Here is a 23010-nt window from a genome sequence, read left to right as displayed (position 1 = left end):
TTTAGCCCCACAGAGGTATGAAAAGGATGGAGGTGCGCATCGTCCGTCCGGAGATCGAGCTTCCGGGTTCGCGTCGCGCGCCATTTAAAAAACTTTCCCGCAGAGGGATGGGAGTGAAAGCTGCCCGTCGTGGGAACCTGTGGGGGAAATCCAGGATTTCATCATAGCTATCTGAAGAAGTGGCGCATGCACACAAAAGCTCATACCAATGACAAACTTAGTTGGTCTCAGAAAGATTTTTTTAAATTTCATCATAGCTGTTGGAAGGCTAGAGCGCAAAGCCCAAATAAAAGAAGCAGAGAGCAGGGCTTTGTATCGTTGTTGTGTGTTTTTTTTAAAAAAGTTCATTTCGTGTGAACAATTTTTTTAAAAATTAGGTTTTTAAACATTGGGAAATGGCCCTCCCAAAATAAATTCAAAACCAAAGCAAACACTTTAATGTGCTTTTACACAAGCGCGCACACATATACACAGTGCTTTTTTCCTGGGGGGACACATGGGTACACATACCCCTAAACATTTGTGAATCTTTGTACTTTGGTCAATTTAATGTATTTATTTTTCACGACCTGAACTATAAAATGGGGGAGGGGTAGTCAAAATGAGAGTACCCCTAAACATTTTTTTGGGGGGAGCACTGCATATGCATACACAAGTTTAATAAAATATGCATAAAATGCAAAGTGTAATTTAATGGGGAGGAAAAAAAACCTTAGCTGATGTTGACACTGCTGTTTGTGCTGGGGCAGTTTAATAATTGTGAGTTTTCACTTGTCATATGTAAAATGATCAGCACAGAGTTCTCCCCCACTCTCCCGCATCCCCAACTTTTATGTTAATGTAACTTTTCTACCTTGAAGGAGGAGCAAAGAAAGTCTCTAAAGAATGTACTTCAGCTTCTTGCAAGAATCTCTCCTTGATTTTAAAGCTCCCTTTACAGATCCCTTGAAAGGCATTGCGTTCAGAAGTCATACTGGGGAAAGTCTTCTGGTAGCAATATAAAAACAAAAGTTGTTTTTCAAAAACAAAAAAGTAAATGCAATAAATCAGGCATCCCCAAACTGCGGCCCTCCAGATGTTTGGGCCTACAACTCCCATGATCCCTAGATTAGAGGATCAATGGTCAGTGATGATGGGAATTGTAGTCGAAAACATCTGGAGGGCCAAAGTTTGGAGGTGCCTGCAATAAATGATCCCATGTCGCAAATAGGGGAGGGGCTGTGACAGCCCTGCGGTGTAATCCACTGTTAATAGTGCAGGCTGGAGTCAAACTGAGGATGAGAGCGTTTCCTAGCAGCTCTGTAATATACCAGTGCAATTCTGTCTTTCTTGCAGGTTGGAGATTAGAGACAGGCAGAAAATGGCAGGTGACGTCATGTAAAAATCCTGAATTTTCATACTGATAGCTTTCATTTCTGCTTGAGAAAAAGCTATCAGGCTTTCACTCGGGTTCAGAGACCTATTACTTACTGATTTATCATGTCTTTTGCCATTTACATGAAAAACGTGAGCATGGTCACATGCCAATTCTGCAACGTGCATGGTGGTAAGAGCACAAAAATAGAATCCGAGAGACAAATCTCATCACCTAGAGAAGCCTGTTCAGATTTCTTGATTCCTGTTGAGAAGCCATTCTTAAACTTCTCTTTGGCAGAACAGCGTTGCCCTTAAAAATACAGTAAATGGATTTACTGTAGCTAAATCCATATTTGAAGTAGCTGCCGATATCATAATACTGTTTATGCAAATATAAGGTGCAACCATATATATTGATGCTTTTGAATTATGGTGCTGGAGGAGACTCTTGAGAGTCCCATGGACTGCAAGAAGATCAAACCTATCCATTCTGAAGGATATCAGCCCTGAGTGCCCACTGGAAGGACAGATCGTGAAGCTGAGGCTCCAATACTTTGGCCACCTCATGAGAAGAGAAGACTCCCTGGAAAAGACCCTGATGTTGGGAAAGATGGAGGGCACAAGGAGAAGGGGACAGAAGACAAGATGGTTGGACAGTGTTCTCGAAGCTACTAAAATTAGTTTCATTAAACTGCGGGAGGCAGTGGAAGATAGGAGTGCCTGGAGTGCTCTGGTCCATGGGGTCACGAAGAGTCGGACACAACTAAATGACTAAACAACAACAACAACAATGGTGCAACCGCATTTGGAAGACTGTACAATTCTGGTCGCCTCACTTCAAAAAGGCTATTGTAGAGTTGGAAAAGTTTATAAAATTATGCATGGCGTGGAGAGAGAAAAGTTTTTCTCCCCTCTCTACATCCACTGTTGTGAGGCAGCCATGCTTCTGAATACCAGTTTATGGAAACCACAGGAGGGAAGACCGCTCTTGTGCTCAAATCTTGCTTGCGGGTTTCCTGCAGGCATGTTATTGGCCACTGTGAGAACAGGATGCTGGTCCAGGTGGGCCATTGGCCTGATCCAGCAGGCTCTTCTTATGTTCTTAAATTCTGCCTTCTTTTAGACATCTCCTAAAAACTGTTATTCAGACAGACCTTTTCATTGTGCATTTCTTTCCACCAACCAGTATTGATGTTTTTATTTTATTGTAATTTGTTGTATTTTTATGAAAGTGTGGTCTCTAAATATTTTAATAAATAAATCAGGTGAATGTTTCATCAGTGCAAGGGTTTCTCCTTGCACAACATAATATTCTCTTCCTGTTCTCTCCCTATATTCTCCTAAATCTGTTTTGGACTTTTCCCCAACCCCCAGAGCAGATTTGAGGACAGCATGGGAGGAGAGGGGTGAAATTCTGTTACACTAGTGTTGATCCTTGTGCTGGAGCAGTGGTTTCCCATTAGCTAAGTACTGCGGACCCTCTCTTTCAAAAGCCAAGCCATGGACCACCTACTTCTGAAAATTTTGAGATCTCTATGGTAGTTTTTGTTACGCGAGTGGTGCCATGGGCTCCCTTAGGCGTTTCTGGGCCCCATTCTGTCAGGGGCTCTGAAGCAGTAAGACCTCATAGCTACAGACCCGAAACAAGGTGAGGTTGGAGGTAGGGGAGAAGAGGCCTACAAAACTCCTGCGGCTTCAGCTCAGAAGGAGTTGTGTGTCTGTGTCTTTGTGTTAGAAAACCTGCCAGGCAGCATTAGGGGAAATGCTTCAGAGGCGGTTGTTGAGCCAGGATATGCATACTTGCGATGTGACACGGGGCAGGAGAGGCACATGAAGGTGAAAGATTCAGCTCTTCACATATTGCCACTTTCAAATATCTAATGGTCACATGGAGGATGAAGCAAGCTTGTTCTGCTCTGGAGGGTAGGACCCAAACCAATGGCTTCAAGTTACAAGAAAGGAGATTCCAACTAAACATCAGGAAGAACTTTCTAAGGATAAGAGCTGTTTGGCAGTGGAACGGACTCCCTCGGGAGGTGGTGGACTCTTCTTCCTTAGAGGTTTTTGAGCAGATTGGGGGGCCACCTGTCATGGATGATCTGGGTGAGATTCCTGCATTGCAGTAGCGCCAGATTTAGGATGAACACAGATTCAAGGGGGCATAAAATTGAGAAGATTCATAATTGAGAAGATCCATTTGGTTTGTACAGGCCCCCATATTACGAAAGATTACCAAAGGTGCCACTGTAGATGAATATAATAAGTTATATTGAAATCGGAAAACCATCCAAGCGGCTAGACTGTTAACAAGCTTCACTTTTCTGTGGGCAAATCGCGTGGCAGAGAAAAGAACCCGGAAGTCGATCTCTGAGTGACTTCTAAACGGGGGGCGGGAACTAAAGAACCCGGAAGTCGGTTTCTGAGTGACTTCTAAACGGGGGGCGGGGCGAAGAGACTATCGGAGCACGTGCAAAGTGTTACGCTAGCAAAGCGTGCTGACGTCGTCACGTCGCCGTCGGGTGAAAGGTCGAGTTGAGGCGGGGGTGGGGTTGTGCGCAGGCGCGCGCGGTAGCTCGGAGCGGCCTGAGGCCCATGTGGAGCGGCGGCGGCGGCAAGAGCAGGCGCAGCAGGAGCAGCTTAACCGCCGCTGCTGGATCCCGGGGCCCTCGGCAGCAGCTATGAAGGGGTGAGTGCGGGACCGGCGGCAGCCGCTAATACCTTTCTCTCCCCTTTTCTTCCCGCCTCCCCCCGGCCCAGCCACCACCACCGAGCACCGGTCTCCTCAGGCGCCCTCGAGGTTTTCTTTTCCCCTCAGGTTCCCCCCCCCCGTGGCGGCGGTGGGTCTTTGTTTCCCGCGCTTCTTTCCCGGGAGGGGGGAGTTGAAGCGAAGCTGGCCCCTCCGGATTATTCTCCCAGCTCCCGTTTTCTCAGGAGAGGATGCGGTTATGTTACGTCGGCGAGGGAGGAAGGGAGAGAGGAAGCGGCTCGGACTTGGCGGGTTCTGGGTTCAAGGTGCGCCATAAGGTTGCGATGAGAGTGAGCCGTGCCTGATTCCCGCGAATGGACCAGCAGATTGTTTTCCCCCTTCCCCACCCACCCCAACTTTATTTTCATTTTTTTAAATAATATTTTTTACATTTTAACTTTAACCATTTCAAACATTAAAATAAAAAGTTCTTTCCATAGTTAGCAGAGTTAATTCCACTTTACAAGTGTCATTACATCCCTGCCAATGATTTTAACTGTTTACAGTGGTCTTTTAAATAAATTAAGAATTTACTCCAGTCCTTTAAAAATACTTGATCTTCCTGGTTTCTTATCTTCCCCGTCAGTTTTCCCATCTCTGCATAGTCCATCAGTTTCATCTCCCACCCCAACTTTAAAAGTGCCACCGTGGAGGTCGCAGGGTTGAAATAAATGCAGGACATTTTTTCTTTCTATCTAAGCAACAGCAACCCTTAACACACATAAATATTTTGTCCACGTAGAAAATCAGCATGTGTTGTAGATTCTCCTCAGCATCTGGTCAGCCTAAAGAGAGAGGGGTAGAAGATGGCTGTATGTAACAAAACAAACAACTCCCTCCAAAAGTTGCAGGTTAGGGCTAAAAGTGAGTCCTCTGAAAAGACTGGTTAAACTCCCCCCCCCTTTTTCTTTTTGGAAACAATTGACTTGATTTTACAAATATAAAATTTTTAGGTAAAGGTAAAGGCGCCCCTGACCATCAGGTCCAGTCGTGTCCGACTCTGGGGTTGCGGCGCTAATCTCGCTCTATAGGCCGAGGGAGTCAGTGTTTGTCCGCAGACAGCTTCCGGGTCATGTGGCCAGCATGACAAAGCTGCTTCTGGCGAACCAGAGCAGCACACGGAAACACCATTTGCCTTCCCGCCGGAGCGGTCCCTATTTATCTACTTGCACTTTGATGTGCTTTCAAACTGCTAGGTGGGCAGGAGCTGGGACCGAGCAATGGGAGCTCACCCCATTGCAGGGATTCGAACCGCCGACCTTCTGATCAGCAAGCCCTAGACTCTGTGGTTTAACCCACAGCGCCACCTGGGTCGCCAATAAAATTTTTACAATATCACAAATATATTCAAAAAACAAGATTCCCTTGAATCTGACTCCCCCACCCACCTGCATTACCTCCATGGGTCTTTATGTTGTCCTTTATGCATTTATTTCATCAGCTATATTTTAAATCTATCTCCATTATTCAAAGTTTTTGTTACAAGTGTTCTTAAAAACCTGCTAATGTTTTCATTTGTTTACAATGGTCTCTCAGATAAAGTGTGAATTTCTCCTATTCTTTTTTGAAGCTTTCGTCTACTTGGTTTCTGATTTCTTCCGGTCATTTTTGCTATTTCTGCATATTCCAGCAGTTTAGTTTGCCATTCCTCTCTGGTAGGGACTTTGTCTTCTTTCCATCTTTGGTTAAACTTAAAACAACTGGAGAACTGTTCCAGGCATCAGGGCGTCCTGGCGCTGCTGAAGTAACATATTGCATTCGAAATGACAACCGTATTTTATTTGATGTGTAATAGAGAAAAATAGCTACTATTGCTTACAGAAGAAGAGATTCCAACTGTGTGCAAGCCAAAGGGTGGGCTGCTTTTGGTGGAACATTTGAAATACTGAGTTTTAATATACTTCTGATGGCAACCCATATAATGTATGGGCTTATGTGTTTGGGTGTTCATTCAAAACTACCACAGCTCTTTCAGAACTGAGCGCATACTAGTATGATTGTGAGATGCAAGTGTGACCTTAATGTAACTCAAATAGTGGTGTCACTGTGTTGGTACAAATCCTCTAGTTTGGATACCAGTTGACTACTGACCTTTTACACATGTAATAGATATTGTAACTGGGCTTTTTAATACCAGGCTTGAGCTGTATCTTTGTTTTGTAAGAGACTGTAAGAACAGTTTTTGATAGAACATCTCAGTATCGCCTAGAATCCCAGAGCCACAAAGAGTGCCCCTTGTGCCCCAAAGAGCCATGTCAGTAAGCTAGAAAGGGGCTTCTATTTGCTCTCCCTCCAGTAACACGGAGGGACGCGGGTGGCGCTGTGGGTTAAACCACATAGCCTAGGGCTTGCCGATCAGAAGGTCGGCAGTTCGAATCCCCACAACGGGGTGAGCTCCCATTGCTCGGTCCCAGCTCCTGTCAACCTAGCAGTTCGAAAGCACGTCAAAGTGCAAGTAGATAAATAGGTAAACAGCGTTTCCGTGTGCTGCTCTGGTTCGCCAGAAGTGGCTTTGTAATGCTGGCCACATGACCTGGAAGCTGTATGCCGGCTCCCTCGGCTAATAACGCGAGATGAGCGCTGCAACCCCAGAGTCGGTAACGACTGGACCTAATGGTCAGGGGTCCCTTTACCTTTACCTTTACCAGTAACACAGAGGTATAAAGCAAGTAGAGTAAATCCTCAAAACCCATTACCACAGTAGACATCAAGCTAGCATAGAGCTTGCTATGTCCCAAAAGGACACCCCCTTTGGATAGGCTCTCTTCAAAAGTGGTCTGCCATTTCCCCCTACCTAGAAGTCTCTTTTCTGTGGCAAACAAGCAAGTCATGGTGGATGGTACGCGGACTACTTAGCCAGATCTGTCAGTAGCTCAAAAGACTGCAAGGCTCCTTACTTAGAGCCTTAAAATCAGCTGGGGGAGCTGTATTTAATGGGTTAAAATAGATGAAATGTTGAAGGAGGGTTGAATACACATTGAAACATGAAGCTGCTTTTGCTTTCACCATGGTTGCTAAAAAGCCAAAAAGATCGCTAACATTATAGGCTTGGAGAGAGTTCTCGGAAAGCAGAAGCTTTTTAAAAATGTTCTCTATGGAAGCTTGTAAATGCAGAGTTGATGTCAAAATGAACTGAGGAAGGTTTGGCTATCAATAAAGAAATGTGTTTGGAAATAACTTTTTTTAAAACTGTGTGTTAAAAACCTACAGGGTAACTGTTTATTTACTTTATCATTTACTTTTTAATAGGAGTACTCAAGGGAGTTTACAAGCTACAGTTAAAACCAATTTTAAAACCTTAATATTTCCCTTGCCAAGTTAAGTCCCGCACAGGATTTGTTCAGAGAATACGGAATAGCTAACCATCACTTGTTACAAAGAATCTAATGATTGTTTAATATATGATGTTTCTTTGGTGGAATACAAGACCAAACATGTATGTATCATGTATAAATATATTACATTTACAGAAATTACATGCATTGATTTACCATTTACATGAAATGGCCTGTTGGGTTGACAGCCTCTTCCCCCTTTTCCCCAGTAAGCCCACAGGCTTTGCCAAGTCTCCAGCATTTTCAGATTACAACTGAAATCCATCAAAAGGGTGGTTATTCACAGCCTATGTATGTTGTATAATTGGATTCCGACCCATGTCTGCTGGAATTGCAAGATAATTCATTTACTGAATTCCTGCCACCTGCATCTCTGGTTGATGCAGTGGAGGTCAGAGCATCTGCCCTGTAGGGTGACATCATGGGGGCATTTTGCCATTTGCTATGGATTAGCACAGATGGTGAACATGGTGTTAGAAACACAATGCTCTATGGATTCAGAAGAGTTGGTCTTGCCTTGTGTACTAAAAGAGTGACTCTTGGAGATAAGTTCAGTTTCAGTAGATGCCAATTTGCTTCTGAGAGCATAAAAGATCCTAACTGAACTACAGTCATACCTTGGTTTTCAAGCAGCTTAAGTAGTTCGCGAACGTTTTGGCTCCCGAATGCCGCAAACCTGGATGTGACTGTTCCAGTTTGCGAACTATTTTGAGAAGCAGATTGCGCTTCTGCGGCTTCCAATTGCTGCACTTTGGTTTCTGGAGCAGATTCCATTCAACTTCCAAGGTATGACTGTATATTGATGTTACACAGATGTTAGCAGCTACTATTATAGCACCATAGGTTTGCTTTAGAGTTGGTCTTTTCTTAGGCTGTAATGAACAATAGCAAACTTCCTTGACTATGCATTGTGCTAGTAGTCAGTGAGTGTCAAGGAAGGTCTGTTATTGTGCATTATTTTTCTAATACCAGGCTCTCTTGGTGGTCCTGCAGTTTTGTTCTATAATTCTTGATAGAGGTTTTGACGTTCTTTTCTGTCTTGATCTATCCTTATTGCACTCAGATATTGTCTTTTGACTTGGCATTGATGGAAATTTTTGGCAGGATCTTAGTGGGTTGTAGACTGAGTCAGAACAGCAGTACTAGTATACTACATATATATGGTAAAATATATATACTGTATGGTAAAATATATATGGTAAAATATGCATGTTTAAGTTAAATGTAAGGCTGGATCTGAAAGGCTGAAGACTGCTGGTTTAAATGAAGGCAATGCTAAATCAGATACTTTATGGATGCAGAGGGTCTCATGTTCAACCCTGACATATTCAGGTAGGGCCGGGGAAGGCTTTTGTCTGAATCCCTAGAGAGCCACTGCCAGTCAGAGTAGACATTTGCACTTGATGGACTAACAGCATGATTCAATATAAGGAAGCTTCCTCTACTTTATCAATAAATGTGCACAGTACTCAGCGTTTTAAGCATAAAATCCATTGATTTAAAGCAGAAAACCCTTTATACAACCATAGAGCATATTATTAATTTCTTAAACATTTAACTCCAAAATCCATGGTTGTGTAATACTTTTTTAACACCAACAAAATGCCACAAAATAGTGCACAAATGTTTGATTTCTCCAGAACTCTTCTGCAGGGATTGGGAGTATGTGTGAGGGGGATTAGACGTTGAAGCCTTGCTCTCAGACTTAGCCAGATGATGAAAATTGCAGACTGATTTAATATCTGCTAAGTGCTTGCGGGTATCTGGTTATGTTTAGGATTCTGTGATGAAGAATGGCTAATCCCAATTTTAAAAAATCTATTTTCAGTATGCAAAACCAAAACAACATAATGAACTACCGTGTTTCTCATATTATAAGTCATGTCTTATATTAATTTTTTCTTCAAAAAAACACGACATGGCTTATTTTTGAGGGATGTCTTATTTTTTAATAAAGTGCACGCGGGCGCTGTTTGCCGGGCTTGTCAAGCCCAGCAAACAGCGCCCGCCGATCTTCGGTGACAGGCGGGGGTGGGCGGAGAGCGGAGAACGATCTCCGCTTCCCCCCACCCCCGCCTGTCACACAGCGCAGGTCGGCAGGCGCTGTTTGCCGGGCTTGTCAAGCCCAGCGAGGAGCGCCCGCCGATCTTTGGTGACAGGCGGGGGTGGGGGGAGAGCGGAGAACGATCTCCGCTTTTCCCCCACCCCCGCCTGTCACACAGGACAGGTCCGAAGATCGGCGGGCGCTGTTTGCCGGGCTTGTCAAGCCCAGCAAGGAGCGCCCGCCGATCTTTGGTGACAGGCGGGGGTGGGGGGAGAGCGGAGAACGATCTCCGCTTCACCCCCACTCCCGCCTGTCACACAGGACAGGTCCGAAGATCGGCGGGCGCTGTTTGCCGGGCTTGTCAAGCCCAGCAAGGAGCGCCCGCCGATCTTTGGTGACAGGCGGGGGTGGGGGGAGAGCGGAGCTCCGCTTCCCCCCCCACCCCCGCCTGTCACACAGGACAGGTCCGAAGATCGGCGGGCGCTGTTTGCCGGGCTTGTCAAGCCCAGCAAGGAGCGCCCGCCGATCTTCGGTGACAGGCGGGGGTGGGCGGAGAGCGGAGAACGATCTCCGCTTCCCCCCCACCCCCACCTGTCACACAGCACAGGTCGGCGGGCGCTGTTTGCCGGGCTTGTCAAGCCCAGCGAGGAGCGCCCGCCGATCGGTGACAGGCGGGGGTGGGGGGAGAGCGGAGAACGATCTCCGCTTCTCCCCCACCCCCGCCTGTCACACAGGACAGGTCCGAAGATCGGCGGGCGCTGTTTGCCGGGCTTGTCAAGCCCAGCAAGGAGCGCCCGCCGATCTTTGGTGACAGGCGGGGGTGGGGGGAGAGCGGAGAACGATCTCCGCTTCACCCCCACCCCCGCCTGTCACACAGGACAGGTCCGAAGATCGGCGGGCGCTGTTTGCCGGGCTTGTCAAGCCCAGCAAGGAGCGCCCGCCGATCTTTGGTGACAGGCGGGGGTGGGGGGAGAGCGGAGCTCCGCTTCCCCCCCACCCCCGCCTGTCACACAGGACAGGTCCGAAGATCGGCGGGCGCTGTTTGCCGGGCTTGTCAAGCCCAGCAAGGAGCGCCCGCCGATCTTCGGTGACAGGCGGGGGTGGGCGGAGAGCGGAGAACGATCTCCGCTTCCCCCCCACCCCCGCCTGTCACACAGCACAGGTCGGCGGGCGCTGTTTGCCGGGCTTGTCAAGCCCAGCTAGGAGCGCCCGCCGATCTTCGGTGACAGGCGGGGGTGGGCGGAGAGCGGAGAACGATCTCCGCTTCTCCCCCACCCCCGCCTGTCACACAGGACAGGTCCGAAGATCGGCGGGCGCTGTTTGCTGGGCTTGTCAAGCCCAGCAAGGAGCGCCCGCCGATCTTCGGTGACAGGCGGGGGTGGGCGGAGAGCGGAGAACGATCTCCGCTTCTCCCCCACCCCCGCCTGTCACACAGGACAGGTCCGAAGATCGGCGGGTGCTGTTTGCCGGGCTTGTCAAGCCCAACAAGGAGCGCCCGCCGATCTTCGGTGACAGGCGGGGGTGGGCGGAGAGCGGAGAACGATCTCCGCTTCTCCCCCACCCCCGCCTGTCACACAGCACAGGGCCGAAGATCGGCGGGCGCTGTTTGCCAGGCTTGTCAAGCCCAGCAAACAGCGCCCGCCGATCTTTGGTGACAGGCGGGGGTGGGGGGAGAGCGGAGAACGATCTCCGCTTCTCCCCCACCCCCGCCTGTCACACAGGACAGGTCCGAAGATCGGCGGGCGCTGTTTGCCGGGCTTGTCAAGCCCAGCAAGGAGCGCCCGCCGATCTTCGGTGACAGGCGGGGGTGGGCGGAGAGCGGAGAACGATCTCCGCTTCTCCCCCACCCCCGCCTGTCACACAGCACAGGGCCGAAGATCGGCGGGCGCTGTTTGCCGGGCTTGTCAAGCCCAGCAAGGAGCGCCCGCCGATCTTTGGTGACAGGCGGGGGTGGGGGGAGAGCGGAGAACAATCTCCGCTTCCCCCCCACCCCCGCCTGTCACACAGGACAGGTCCGAAGATCGGCGGGCGCTCCTTGCTGGGCTTGACAAGCCCGGCAAACAGCGCCCGCCGATCTTCGGACCTGTCCTGTGTGACAGGCGGGGGTGGGGGAGAAGCGGAGATCGTTCTCCGCTCTCCCCCCATCCCCGCCTGTCACCGAAGATCGGCGGGCGCTCCTAGCTGGGCTTGACAAGCCCGGCAAACAGCGCCCGCCGACCTGTGCTGTGTGACAGGCGGGGGTGGGGGGGAAGCGGAGATCGTTCTCCGCTCTCCCCCCACCCCCGCCTGTCACCAAAGATCGGCGGGCGCTGTTTGCTGGGCTTGACAAGCCCGGCAAACAGCGCCCGCCGATCTTCGGCCCTGTGCTGTGTGACAGGCGATCTCCGCTTCCCCCCACCCCACCCCCGCCTGTCACACAGGACAGGTCCGAAGATCGGCGGGCGCTGTTTGCCGGGCTTGTCAAGCCCAGCAAACAGCGCCCGCTGATCTTTGGTGACAGGCGGGGGTGGGGGGAGAGCGGAGAACGATCTCCGCTTCCCCACCCCACCCCCGCCTGTCACACAGGACAGGTCCGAAGATCGGCGGGCGCTGTTTGCCGGGCTTGTCAAGCCCAGCAAGGAGCGCCCGCCGATCTTCGGCTCTGTCCCCCGATGCGCGACGGCTCGGGGAAGCAGGCAGGGAGCTCCTGCTGGGTCCCGCGCCTTCGCCTCTCGCTCGGTCGGGGCTACACGACATGGCTTATTTTCGGGGTATGTCTTATTTTTCACCAACCCTTAGAAATCCTGTCATGGCTTATTTTTTGGGGATGCCTTAAAATATGAGAAACACGGTATCATTTGCAACCAACACTCAACGGAGAATTGCTGATCCTTTAAAAAAAAAAACATACAAGCTAACCAGTACCCATATTTCTCATGCTTCTAGTGACACAAGCTCCTGGCTAGGTGGAAAGCAGACGTAAAGAGCAATCAGATGGTCATTATATTGACAGTGCTGTAGAATGATTTTATGTGGTGGTGTGGGTAAGAGTCAAATGAAATCAAATTGCTTGCTAGTAGCTGGAGAGCATGTAACTATCAAAATGCAAAGTCCCTGCATATTTTGCTTTCTTTGATCGACTTAAGCATTATTCTGCTACCAATACCATCTTCCCAGAGCTTCAGTGAAATTCTCACTGGCTCCAAATTAAGAACGCCTTTAGAGACACTTCCTTTTCTTGGGTTTATTTCTGATACCACTGTCTCACCAGTTTTCCTATTCCTCTCAAAGTCTGTGGTGCTAAAGAGACGTATTGTGGGGGGCAGATGTTTGGAGTCTTTCCCCTTGTCTACCAGGTATTTCTGTTGCCAATACTTCTGCCGCTCTTCTGACAGCAGAAGTTTTCTGTTTTAAAAGTTTTCAGTGCTTTAAAGTAAAGAACATGATATTAAACAGGCCCAACTTGTGCAGTCCAAAGTTTTCTAGAGATGGAGGGGACAACTGGAAAATTAGCAGAGAAAGTTTGAATCTTAGACATGCAAGAACACTGACTGGGGCAACTTTCTTACAGAGTAAGGCTCAAAATTTTCCCAAAAGAAATGTCCGATAGGTTGTGGATACATAAGTTTATTTCCATTTGTAAATCAAATGTGCATGTGGTCCATTTTGGTAACTGGCTATAAATATATTGAGAAGTGAGCAGAGCTGTGAGCTGTGATATTGCTGTGTTAAGGTGGCGGCTTAGATCCCTGTCTCGGTTTATTTTTGCTAATTACTTTGTAAAGAACTGGCTCATCATTCACAAGTAGACAGCATTCTGTGACTGAAGTCATGGCTGAAGCAAAGAGTTACAATCCAGCAGAGGGAAATTAAAAGCTTTTCATGCTCAGAGGGCAACTTGACTGACAAGGAAGAAGACCTCATAATGGTCGCAAAACTTCCAAAATCAGGCAGCCATGAGGGACTGAATGCATACAGACAAATCAGCTTACACCATGGTTAATATAGGGGAATTTGCCACCTTCTTCAATGCATGGTAGAGTGCAGCAATACAGATTTCATACTATTCTATCATTGTTGGCTTTATCAAGGGCAAGACTGCCAGAATTGCCACTGGCATCAGCAATGAGTTGCTGTTCTTCTAGACAGCCAGAATCTGAATAGACATAACCATATTATAAGAATTGTATCTTTTAAAGTGTCTAAATGTATATTCCCTTCCTCCCGCCCATTCCTTTTTACTTATGTGTTATGTCTTTTTCAAATGTGAGCCTGAGTCTTAGTACTGATTTTTGAAAGCGGATCTGAAAGCTTTTTGACTAACAGGTGGACTCTGTCTTAAATAAATAGAAATGCCTCCTATGTACTGCTACAGTGTGCAAATAACTTCCTGGTTCTTTGTTTAGGGAAGAAGATTGTTAATTTGTTCTCACAGTGTGTTAAAAGTCTGTACTACATGGTGGCATTTCCAACTGGCCAATAAAACATTGTTTCTCCTTTGGAGTTACTCTCTTTCTAACAAGAGGAATGTCGTGCACTTAAAAATGTATTGTTTTTAAGAAAGCTGTATAATTTGACTGTAAAATCAAGATAAATCATATAAATTCCCAGTTCAGCCCCCTCAGTACACAACAGACACAACTGCAGCTTCAGAAAGATTACTACAATTTCTCACTTAAACACACACACACACAAGCAACTCTCAAAAGAACTTGACTAATCTAAAACCTTTCGCAAAGTTGTTATTAGTGGCTGGAGCATGAGTTTATGCATAGATGCTTTTTCAGTTACTGCCTACTTTTCTTAGTCTACCATAAGCAACTATGAGTTGTATTTATATATTAAAAGGTGCTCCTTTCAAAACACTCCAAGACTTAAGTGAATAGGTATTTTTTTAAAAAAAACCTGCAAATAATGACTCACACTCTCTCTCACACACACACATACACATTCGCATAGACTAGAAATCTGAAATCTTGCATTTAAAATATGAAAAGCATCGAAGAAAGCAGTATAAAGTTCTTTATCCGTTCTTTCTTAAGACACTGCTGGAGCTAGCCTTGAGATTCTTTGACTATATTTCTCATTTCATATTTCCTGATATAGATAACTAATTTTCTAAGTGGTTAATATGAGCAAGCCTGTTAATGTTTTCAACCTCTACTATTCTCATTGCATTTGGATTCAGCTCCTGAGCGCTCAACACAGCTACTTCTCAGTTGCCTCATACAATAATAATAAATAGTAATATTTGCCAGGTCAAGTATTATCCCTCTTAGTGAAGTCAGTGATTGGGTAGGAAACTGACCCCTCCTTCTTGCCCAGTTTGGAATGGCAGGGATCTCATTGCAGAGTTAAATCTTGCACTTGTACAGCACATCTCAACCAGTGTATAAACCCCATGTGAGAGCAGAAGTCAGATGATTAGGCACACAGTATGGACTCTATCTGGCCCTATGCCCTAGCACATAAGAAATAACTAGGTGCCAGACACATTTTACAACTGGTGTGGGTCTAATTGTGACCACATGGACAGTGTTCAAAACTCCCATTGTTCTAGGAGCGTTTTGCGACAGGGAATTTCATAAACGTGAGCAGTTTCTGAGCTCTGGGTGCAGTGCTGCACCTAAGATTTCAGATTAATGCTGAGGGTGTGGGAGGAGAAATTCCTCCCCGCTAGACTTCCAATAGATCTTGGGGGCGTCTTGTACAGTTGTACCTTGGAAGTCGAATGGAATCCTTTCCAGAAGTCCATTCGACTTCCAAAATGTTCGAAAACCAATGCGTGGCTTCTGATTGGCTGCAGGAAGCTCTTGCAGCCAATCAGAAGCAGTGGAAGCCTGTCAGACGTTGGGCTTCCAAAAATAGTTTGCCAGCCAGAACAGTCACTTCCAGGTTTGGGAGTCAAAATATTCGAGAATTAAGCTGTTGGAAATCCAAGGTACGATTGTACATGGAAAAATACAGTGAGTCTTAGGTGTGCGAACTGGACACTCAAGGTGGGTGTCTCTGCCATCACTTGTATAGGCCTTTAATATGTGTTAATTGTGGTGTCAAAATATATATTTATATGAATGAAAGGGGGTGTTTGGAGAATCCAGGGTTTGTATGCAGAGTGGAAAGAAAGGAGGACCTTTTTCTGCCTCCCCACTTCCAGCCACTCTGAATACTGGAGAAGAGACCCTCTTAACAATATAAGGGAGGTGGACAGAGGAAGCATGGTTTTGTTTTTTGCAGTCTTCAGATGAGGACTAGACCAGGGGGTCAGCAAACATTTTCAGCAGGGGGCCGGTCCACTGTCCCTCAGACGTTATGGGGGGCCGGACTATATTTTGGAAAAAAATATGAACGAATTCCTATGCCCTACAAATGACCCAGAGATGTATTTCAAATAAAAGGACACATTCTACTCATGTAAAAACACCAGGCAGGCCCCACAAATAACCCAGAGATGCATTTTAAGTAAAAGGACACATTCTACTCATGTAAAAACATACTGATTCCCGGACCATCCACGGGCCGGATTTAGAAGGTGATTGGGCCGCATCCGGCCCCCGGGCCTTAGTCTGGGGACCCCTGAACTAGACCACGTGAAAATGAATAAGATTTTAGCTGCAGTTCATTCACTTTCAGCTTTGTATTCTTGTTATAAAAAAGTGTGCCTAGACTTGCCATTGTTGCACCCATAACCTAGGTTTAAGGTGCCATTTAGCTTCTAGCTTTCAAACCTCAGTTTCTAACCTTGCACATGGATGCCAGGTTGGCAACTGACATCTCCATCTGGCTGGCTTCTCCAGCTTTCTGGGTTTTGTCCCTGAGACCCTGACTCCTTTTGGGGGTTTTAACTTTCTTAATGTGAACAAGAAACTACAGCTGTATGCAGTTTCACTGTTGGAAATGTGTTTTGGGTAATGGCTTATAATATTATATGTGAAAACGTATTACAGCTTAAGTATGTTCCTGTTTTCTTGTTCTGTTGTCTTGTTTATATGTTTGACTGAGCCTTGTAATGTGAACTTGGGAATTCTTTTCATACAGCCAGTGGTTCAAGTCTCCAGCATGGCTCATGTTACTTCCTGCCATTCTGAGGAGCTAATTTAGCTTCCTTCTCAACTCTAAAATGACAGGTTGTTTTCCAGGATCCACACATTATGGCTTGGTTTACTAGGCAGCTACCGTACTATTTGTGGTTACCACTACCTGTCTCTCCCTCTCACTGAGACTTGCAGACATTCCACAAAATTGTGAAAGTGGCAAAGTGTCCTGTTTCACTTTGTGAAGAGTTTCAAAGTAAGTTTTTCTTGCTTCTTTCCCAGTGCCTTTAGATGTGTTAGGGAAGGAAGCAAGCAAGCTATGAGTGTGATTTATGGGTCTTCTATCCCCTGAAACTCCCAAAAGTCACATGTGCCAATAGATGGGTGATGGACCGTATTTCACCTCTTCTGTGGCTTTGTGTGAAGCAAGACACATGACTTCCATGCTCTCTGCAGTTTAGAGGACTTGCCCTTGAGAAGCTGGATAGATGATGGTTTGACCCTGTTGCTCTGGGTACAATCCATGTATAAATTTAATTGCTGTAAGATCAGTGTAACATGAAAGTATGGGCCAAATTTCCATATGAGTAACTGCAAGGTGTTTGCTTTTTTAAAAAGGAGTCCTACTATATCCTGCATGATAGATTTAGGTGGGTTCTGTGTAGAATGGGGATATTGCACCAAAGTGCTTGGACATGACAAGGTGACCAGTTCTACTGTTTCTAGTATAGCTTAATCAAAGTGGGATTCCTAGAGGTATTAAGCATGTTTTGATTTGTTCCAGTAGCCGGATCGAGCTGGGTGATGTGACGCCACACAACATTAAGCAGCTGAAGCGGTTAAACCAAGTCATTTTTCCCGTCAGCTACAATGACAAGTTCTACAAGGATGTGTTAGAGGTTGGCGAGCTCGCCAAACTGGGTATAGTACCTTGCTTTTTTATTTGGTGGGTTGGTGGATAGAGGGTTTTCCATTGTTCTTGGTTTATCTGCTAGATTCAGTACATCTGTTACGTGAGGATAGCTTTTCCAGATACATTAATTATTCTGACTGTATGAAGGCCTTGCAGCCTGGGCCTGCATATATAATACAGATACCTTTTATTCAGCCATCTTACTCAGGTATGTACCTCTTTTGCCTGAGCTAGTTGTCCATCCTCTTTTCCCCTTGTCTGTGCCTTTTCCTACCCCTCCACCTCCTGTTCTAGCTACCAGCTTTTACCTTCCACAGCTGCTCAGGAAAACTAGTGCCCTTGTTGGTTGTTTTAAAAGCTTCAGCAAGTGCGGGAAGCAGTGGCCCATTTCCTCATGAAGATCCTTCATGCAAAGTTGTGAGTGTTTTAGCATCACCACTCGCCTCCTGTTGACTGCAATATGCAGAACTGACAACTTATGTAGGCCTAAATTACTTTTCATGTTACATTAGAAACCCGTTTTCCCTTTATACTACATCATGGCCTTTAAAATGAATAATATCATTTTTTCTACTCAAATGCTTAACATATCTTGTCACATGTCTCTGATATGCACAGAGAGAAACCCTTTGTGTAAACCTTCGTCCTGTACACACAACAGGGTTTTTCAGCTTTTTTTAAGGTGGCCTTGGACCTCCCCTTAAGCCTATGCATGCTTTCTCAGAAGTATGTCCCATTGAACTGAATGGATTGGGTCCCAAGTAAGCCATGCTTTGAGCAGACCCATTGAAATCTTGGTCCATGACTAAAATAAGCTGTTGATTTCAGTGGGTCTGCTTTTGTATGGATCCAACCCAATGAGGCCTATTCTGAGGTGGGTATTCATAAGACTGTAGCTTTTACCTCTCGCTGCACCCCTGCAGGAGTTCAGGGACAAGCCCCAGCTTCACTCCAGGCTTTCTGAACTGAGGAAGGGGAGTAGGAGCTTACTTTGGAGCTAGCTGGCTGAGGCACTGTGAGTGTCTTGACTATTCACCAACATTTTGGTGGCAGGCAGCAGAAGCAAGAAGAGTGCCATGGTCAACTCTAGCCTTCCTGTTTAGCTTGGAGCTGGAGAGGGGGTTGAGGTCATCCCGCTTATTGCAGTCACACACACACTCTTTGAAGTTCAGCACAACTCAGTTGATGATTCAAGGTAGAAAGAGGTTTGTTCCCCTCTCATTGTCCTTGCCATAAGGTAATGAAACACACACTGTGGTGGGGGTGACAAGCAGAACTATGGACCACTGTGCATCAAAGTTATGCTTGAATGTTTTCCTAAAGTATTGCAAGATCTAGCTCTTACTGCAATTGTAAAACTCTGTCTTGATTTTATCACTTTAGGCTGTACTTCAGGTCTGATTGAATTGTCCATTATACATAGTATTTCTGGCACATAGAATATGAGGGGAAAGGGTTCTACCCCAGCATTCTCTTTAATGTGCTAGTTTTATGCATGCAGCATTATAGATCTTATTTTTACAAGAAACTATTCTGTCCCCTTCAGCCTGGAGTTATACCAGCATAGTACAGGCTTCCTTCAGTGAGAATTAGACCTTGTTTGACCTGATATTTGATATGTGGAGTTAAGTTGGGATGGGATTATTTTTATTGTTACATATTTAGTTTGAGGCGTGGAGTTAAGCAGGGATGGGATCACATTTATTGTTATATATTTAATATATATTTAATATGGAAGTGTGTCTTGCTGTTCTAATTATGCAGTATTCTTAAATCTATATATTTATATTTATCCGAAACCCTTAGGGTATGGTGGATTTTTAAAAAATCAAAATAATATGCTTTCTTCCTCTCCCCACCCCTCTTTTTGGCAGCCTATTTCAATGATATTGCAGTGGGTGCAGTGTGCTGTAGAGTAGATCATTCTCAGAATCAGAAAAGACTGTACATCATGACGCTTGGATGTCTGGCCCCTTACCGAAGGTTGGGGATAGGTAAGGCTGTTTTGTAAATGATGAGGTGGCTCTTGGCTATGGAACATGTGACTCTAAAGCTTACAGAAACAAAATTTAGTACTTGTTTATAAAATAACAAATATTGCAAGATGCAGTATTTGAAATTGGGAATAACTTTCTTCCATTTTGTCTTGCTTCCTTTGTAGGAACTAAAATGTTGAATCATGTGTTAAACATCTGTGAAAAAGATGGCACTTTCGACAATATATATCTGTAAGTAGAAAGACATTGCTGGCCCCCTAGGCAGGAGGAATTGGTTGCTTACATGTTTAGTTGGCATGCATGGAAATGTTGGCGCTCAAGTCTTGTGGCATAGTATTAGAGACCAACTGATATAAGACTTTTGCTTTTGAGTACTAGAGTTTGCTGGGAGACATTAGAGCAGGCATCCCCAAACTGCGGCCCTCCAGATGGTTTGGCCTACAACTCCCATGGTCCCTAGCTAACAGGACCAGTGGTCAGGGATGATGGGAGTTGTAGTCCAAAACATCTGGAGGGCTGAAGTTTGGGGATGCCTGCATTAGAGGCACTAATTATATTGACACTACCATGCAGTGCAAATGCTAACCACAGGAGGTACATACATTACAGTCATACCTTGGTTCTCAAATGCCTTGTGACTCAAACATTTTGGCTCCCAAATGCCACAAATCTGGATGTGCGTGTTCCGGTTTGCAAACGTTTTTGGAACCCGAACGTCCGATGCAGCTTTTGCGGTTTCCGATTGAGTGTAGGAAGCTTCTACAACCAATCAGAAGCCATGCCTTGGTTTTTGAATGTTTTCAGAAGTCGAACGGACTTCCAGAACAGATTACGTTTGAGAACCGAGGTGCAACTGTACAGTCTTGTTACTTTTTGTAAGTGATGCCCTCTTTTTTTAATCAGTATTGTATCTGGATTGTTTATTATTAGTGCCCCCTATATCCATTGACCAGGGACATGCTGAGCTCTGCAAGAGCTTATAAATAAACAGCAGTTCAAAAAGCTCCTGAGCATAATTCTGCACATGTAAACCCAACCTTGTGAATAGGTCCTCTAAAGTTACTAGCTGTCCCCCAATCTGAGATACAGCACGTGAGCATGTAGGAAAGGACTTGCTTGATCATGGCACCACAGTTGTGGGATGCCGTCTCAAAGAAGGCCCACCTGGTGCAATTGTTGCTGGGCATCTGCAGTGGTATCAAGGTATAGCTTTCTTGGGGGCCAGTTTAGTAGTATTGGTGCCTTCTGGTTTATGAGAGCCCTGCAGTACTGTATGTTGTTTTCTTTTGCATCCTGGACTTAATTTCCATCATCCCTGGGATGGCCATGCTATCTGAGGCTGATGGGAGTTGTAGTCCAAAGTACTTGGCGGACAACAGGTTAGGAAATGTGCTCTATAGTAGTTTTTTGTGTTAGAATGGTTGTTGTTGCTGAAGTCAGAAAGGCAAAAGGTAGGTAGTCGTTTACATAGGATGGTCATAGACAGTCGTACCTTGGATCCCGAACACCTTGGTACTCATACATTTTGACTCTCAAACACCACAAACCCGGAAGTGAGTGTTCGGGTTTGCAAACATTCTTTGGAACCCAAACGTCCAACAGGGCTTCTGCAGCTTCTGATTGGCTGCAGGAGCTTCCTGCGGCCAATCAGAAGCTGCACTTTGGTTTACAAATGTTTTGGAAGTCGAACAGACTTCCAGAACGGATTCTGTTAAACTTCCAAGGTACGACTGTACTTGATTTCTGGGCACTTGTGTTATAAGTTGGCATGCAATATGCAAGTAAAGATGATAGCTGAATGTAACATGGGATACAGAAGTTGAATGGTCTTTTGTTTATTATCACATCTGGTAACATCTGTTTTAATCTCTATCCTTGCTTTCCCATTTTTTCCCCTTCCAATCTTCAGATAAACAGTTCATTAGCATATAGATCCAAGTTCCAGCCTTCATAAATGATAATGCTTTTCTCCCTTGGTTTCTTTTTTTACCCCAGACATGTCCAGATTAGCAATGAATCTGCTATTGACTTCTACAGAAAGTTTGGATTTGAGATCATTGAGACGAAGAAGAACTACTACAAGAGGATAGAACCAGCGGATGCTCACGTGCTGCAAAAAAACCTCAAAGTCCCTTGTCTCGGCCAGAACACAGATGTGCAAAAGTCTGACAACTGAACAAAACCCAATGAACGCTTTCTTGCACTTTCTTGTCACCAAATAGGGAAAGAGAGGCCTGGTGTCTGTTTTTGGTTTCCCCCCTGCTCCTAATGTGTGTTGTATCCTCTCCAACAAATTAATAACTTCCCAAGGATTGTCAAATTGTATGTTTGGGTTCCATAGCTCTACTTCTTTGCAATTTTGGGATGGAAGTAGTATGCGGTTCTAGCTGGGGTGGGGCCTTCATTCGGTCTTCCAAAGGTCAGCTTTTCCTCTGTATGTGTGTGATCCTCCTGCATTCCCATTGAAGGGCAGAGTTTAAGCAATACCTTGCATCCAGGCTCCTAATACCATGCCACTTTTTTTTTTTGTAATGGAGTCTATCGGTCTCTAGTTTTGAACTTGGTTCGGCGGTTTTGGCCTTGTTTACTATTTGAACATGCATCAGTTTGGAAGCCAATCCAGAGCATTTGAGCTGCCATTTCTTCATTGTGTTTTGAGACAAAGTGGCTGGCGAGAAGATTCAACTTGCTGAGCAGTTGGCAAGTGACCAGCTGATGCCGTGTTTTCTTGGCTGATGTAGGTGAGGATTCAGAGTGGACTGTACCATCTTCCACTCTTCTCTCATTCGTTATAGGTATTGCACTAACAACAGAACGACCCTTGGCTCTGGCAACAATGGAGGAGCCAAACATTAAAGATTGCTAAAGAAGATCAGTCTGTGACTTTTACTTTTAAAGAGAGAGAGAGAAGGAAGGAAGCTTTGCCTTCTAAATGGCTCTGCTGGTTTGAACTCTGCTTGCTTGCTGAGATTATACGCTCCCTAAGATAGAAGATGATTAAAACTGTCCCCCCCCCATTACACTTCTGAAGATTTGGCACTCATCTTAGAAGAATATAAAAGGGGGTGCAATGGAACATCAGATGGAAGTGGCTTATTGGGGAGCATTGTGAGGATTCAGAAAATAACTGGTTTTCTCCTGATATTGTAATGTAAGAACTGTAGCCTACTTTACCAAGCTCTTGCTTTGTATTTTGTTATGCTTTTGTTTGCAATTTCATTTTGAGCTTCTAGCAATTCAGTACAGCAATGCCAGCTTAACATTACAACTCTTCTCTCCACCTGGGGAAACGTACCAGGGAGGGGAGGGAACCTGCCCTATCACCTAAATCAATATTAAACTGCATTTATTTCCTGATTTTGAACTTTTAACTGTATCTTGCGCTTTTCTGCTTTGAAAAATCTTTATTGAGGGTGGGTGGGTGGGGGTTACAATGTAACCTTGCTAGCAGATGTAATTTCACTGTGATGCTGAATTGAGAAACAAGGGGGTTTGAAGACCAGGAAAGTTCAAGCAATTTGCAATATTGCGCAACCTTTAATTGCGGAGAAGTCAGGAAACACTATTCCTTATCAGGCTAGCAGAATATCCTGACACCTACTTGGT

At 45.6% G+C, this 23010-nt stretch overlaps 1 protein-coding gene across 2 annotated transcripts; it reads left to right on the top strand.

Annotated features, from left to right (window-relative positions):
• The first annotated feature begins 3899 nt into the window (after nucleotides 1–3899).
• NAA50 (N-alpha-acetyltransferase 50, NatE catalytic subunit) lies at nucleotides 3900–22775 on the top strand. Of its 2 annotated transcripts, none has more exons than XM_035097414.2 (5): nucleotides 3900–4042; nucleotides 17282–17415; nucleotides 19282–19401; nucleotides 19569–19635; nucleotides 21400–22775. In XM_035097414.2, the coding sequence occupies exons 1-5, from the start codon at nucleotides 4035–4037 to the stop codon at nucleotides 21578–21580; spliced, it is 510 nt and encodes a 169-aa protein (XP_034953305.1). In that variant the 5' UTR covers nucleotides 3900–4034; the 3' UTR covers nucleotides 21581–22775. The 2 variants fall into 2 exon arrangements, with proteins under 2 accessions (XP_034953305.1, XP_034953304.1); XM_035097413.2 differs by having other exon boundaries at nucleotides 17279–17415.
• The last annotated feature ends 235 nt before the right edge of the window (nucleotides 22776–23010 follow it).

Source organism: Zootoca vivipara, chromosome 16, assembly GCF_963506605.1.
Source record: "Zootoca vivipara chromosome 16, rZooViv1.1, whole genome shotgun sequence".
NCBI lineage: Eukaryota > Metazoa > Chordata > Lepidosauria > Squamata > Lacertidae > Zootoca > Zootoca vivipara.
The sequence above is the reverse complement of the archived record's forward strand: the minus strand, read 5'-3'. Positions and strand labels throughout refer to the sequence as shown.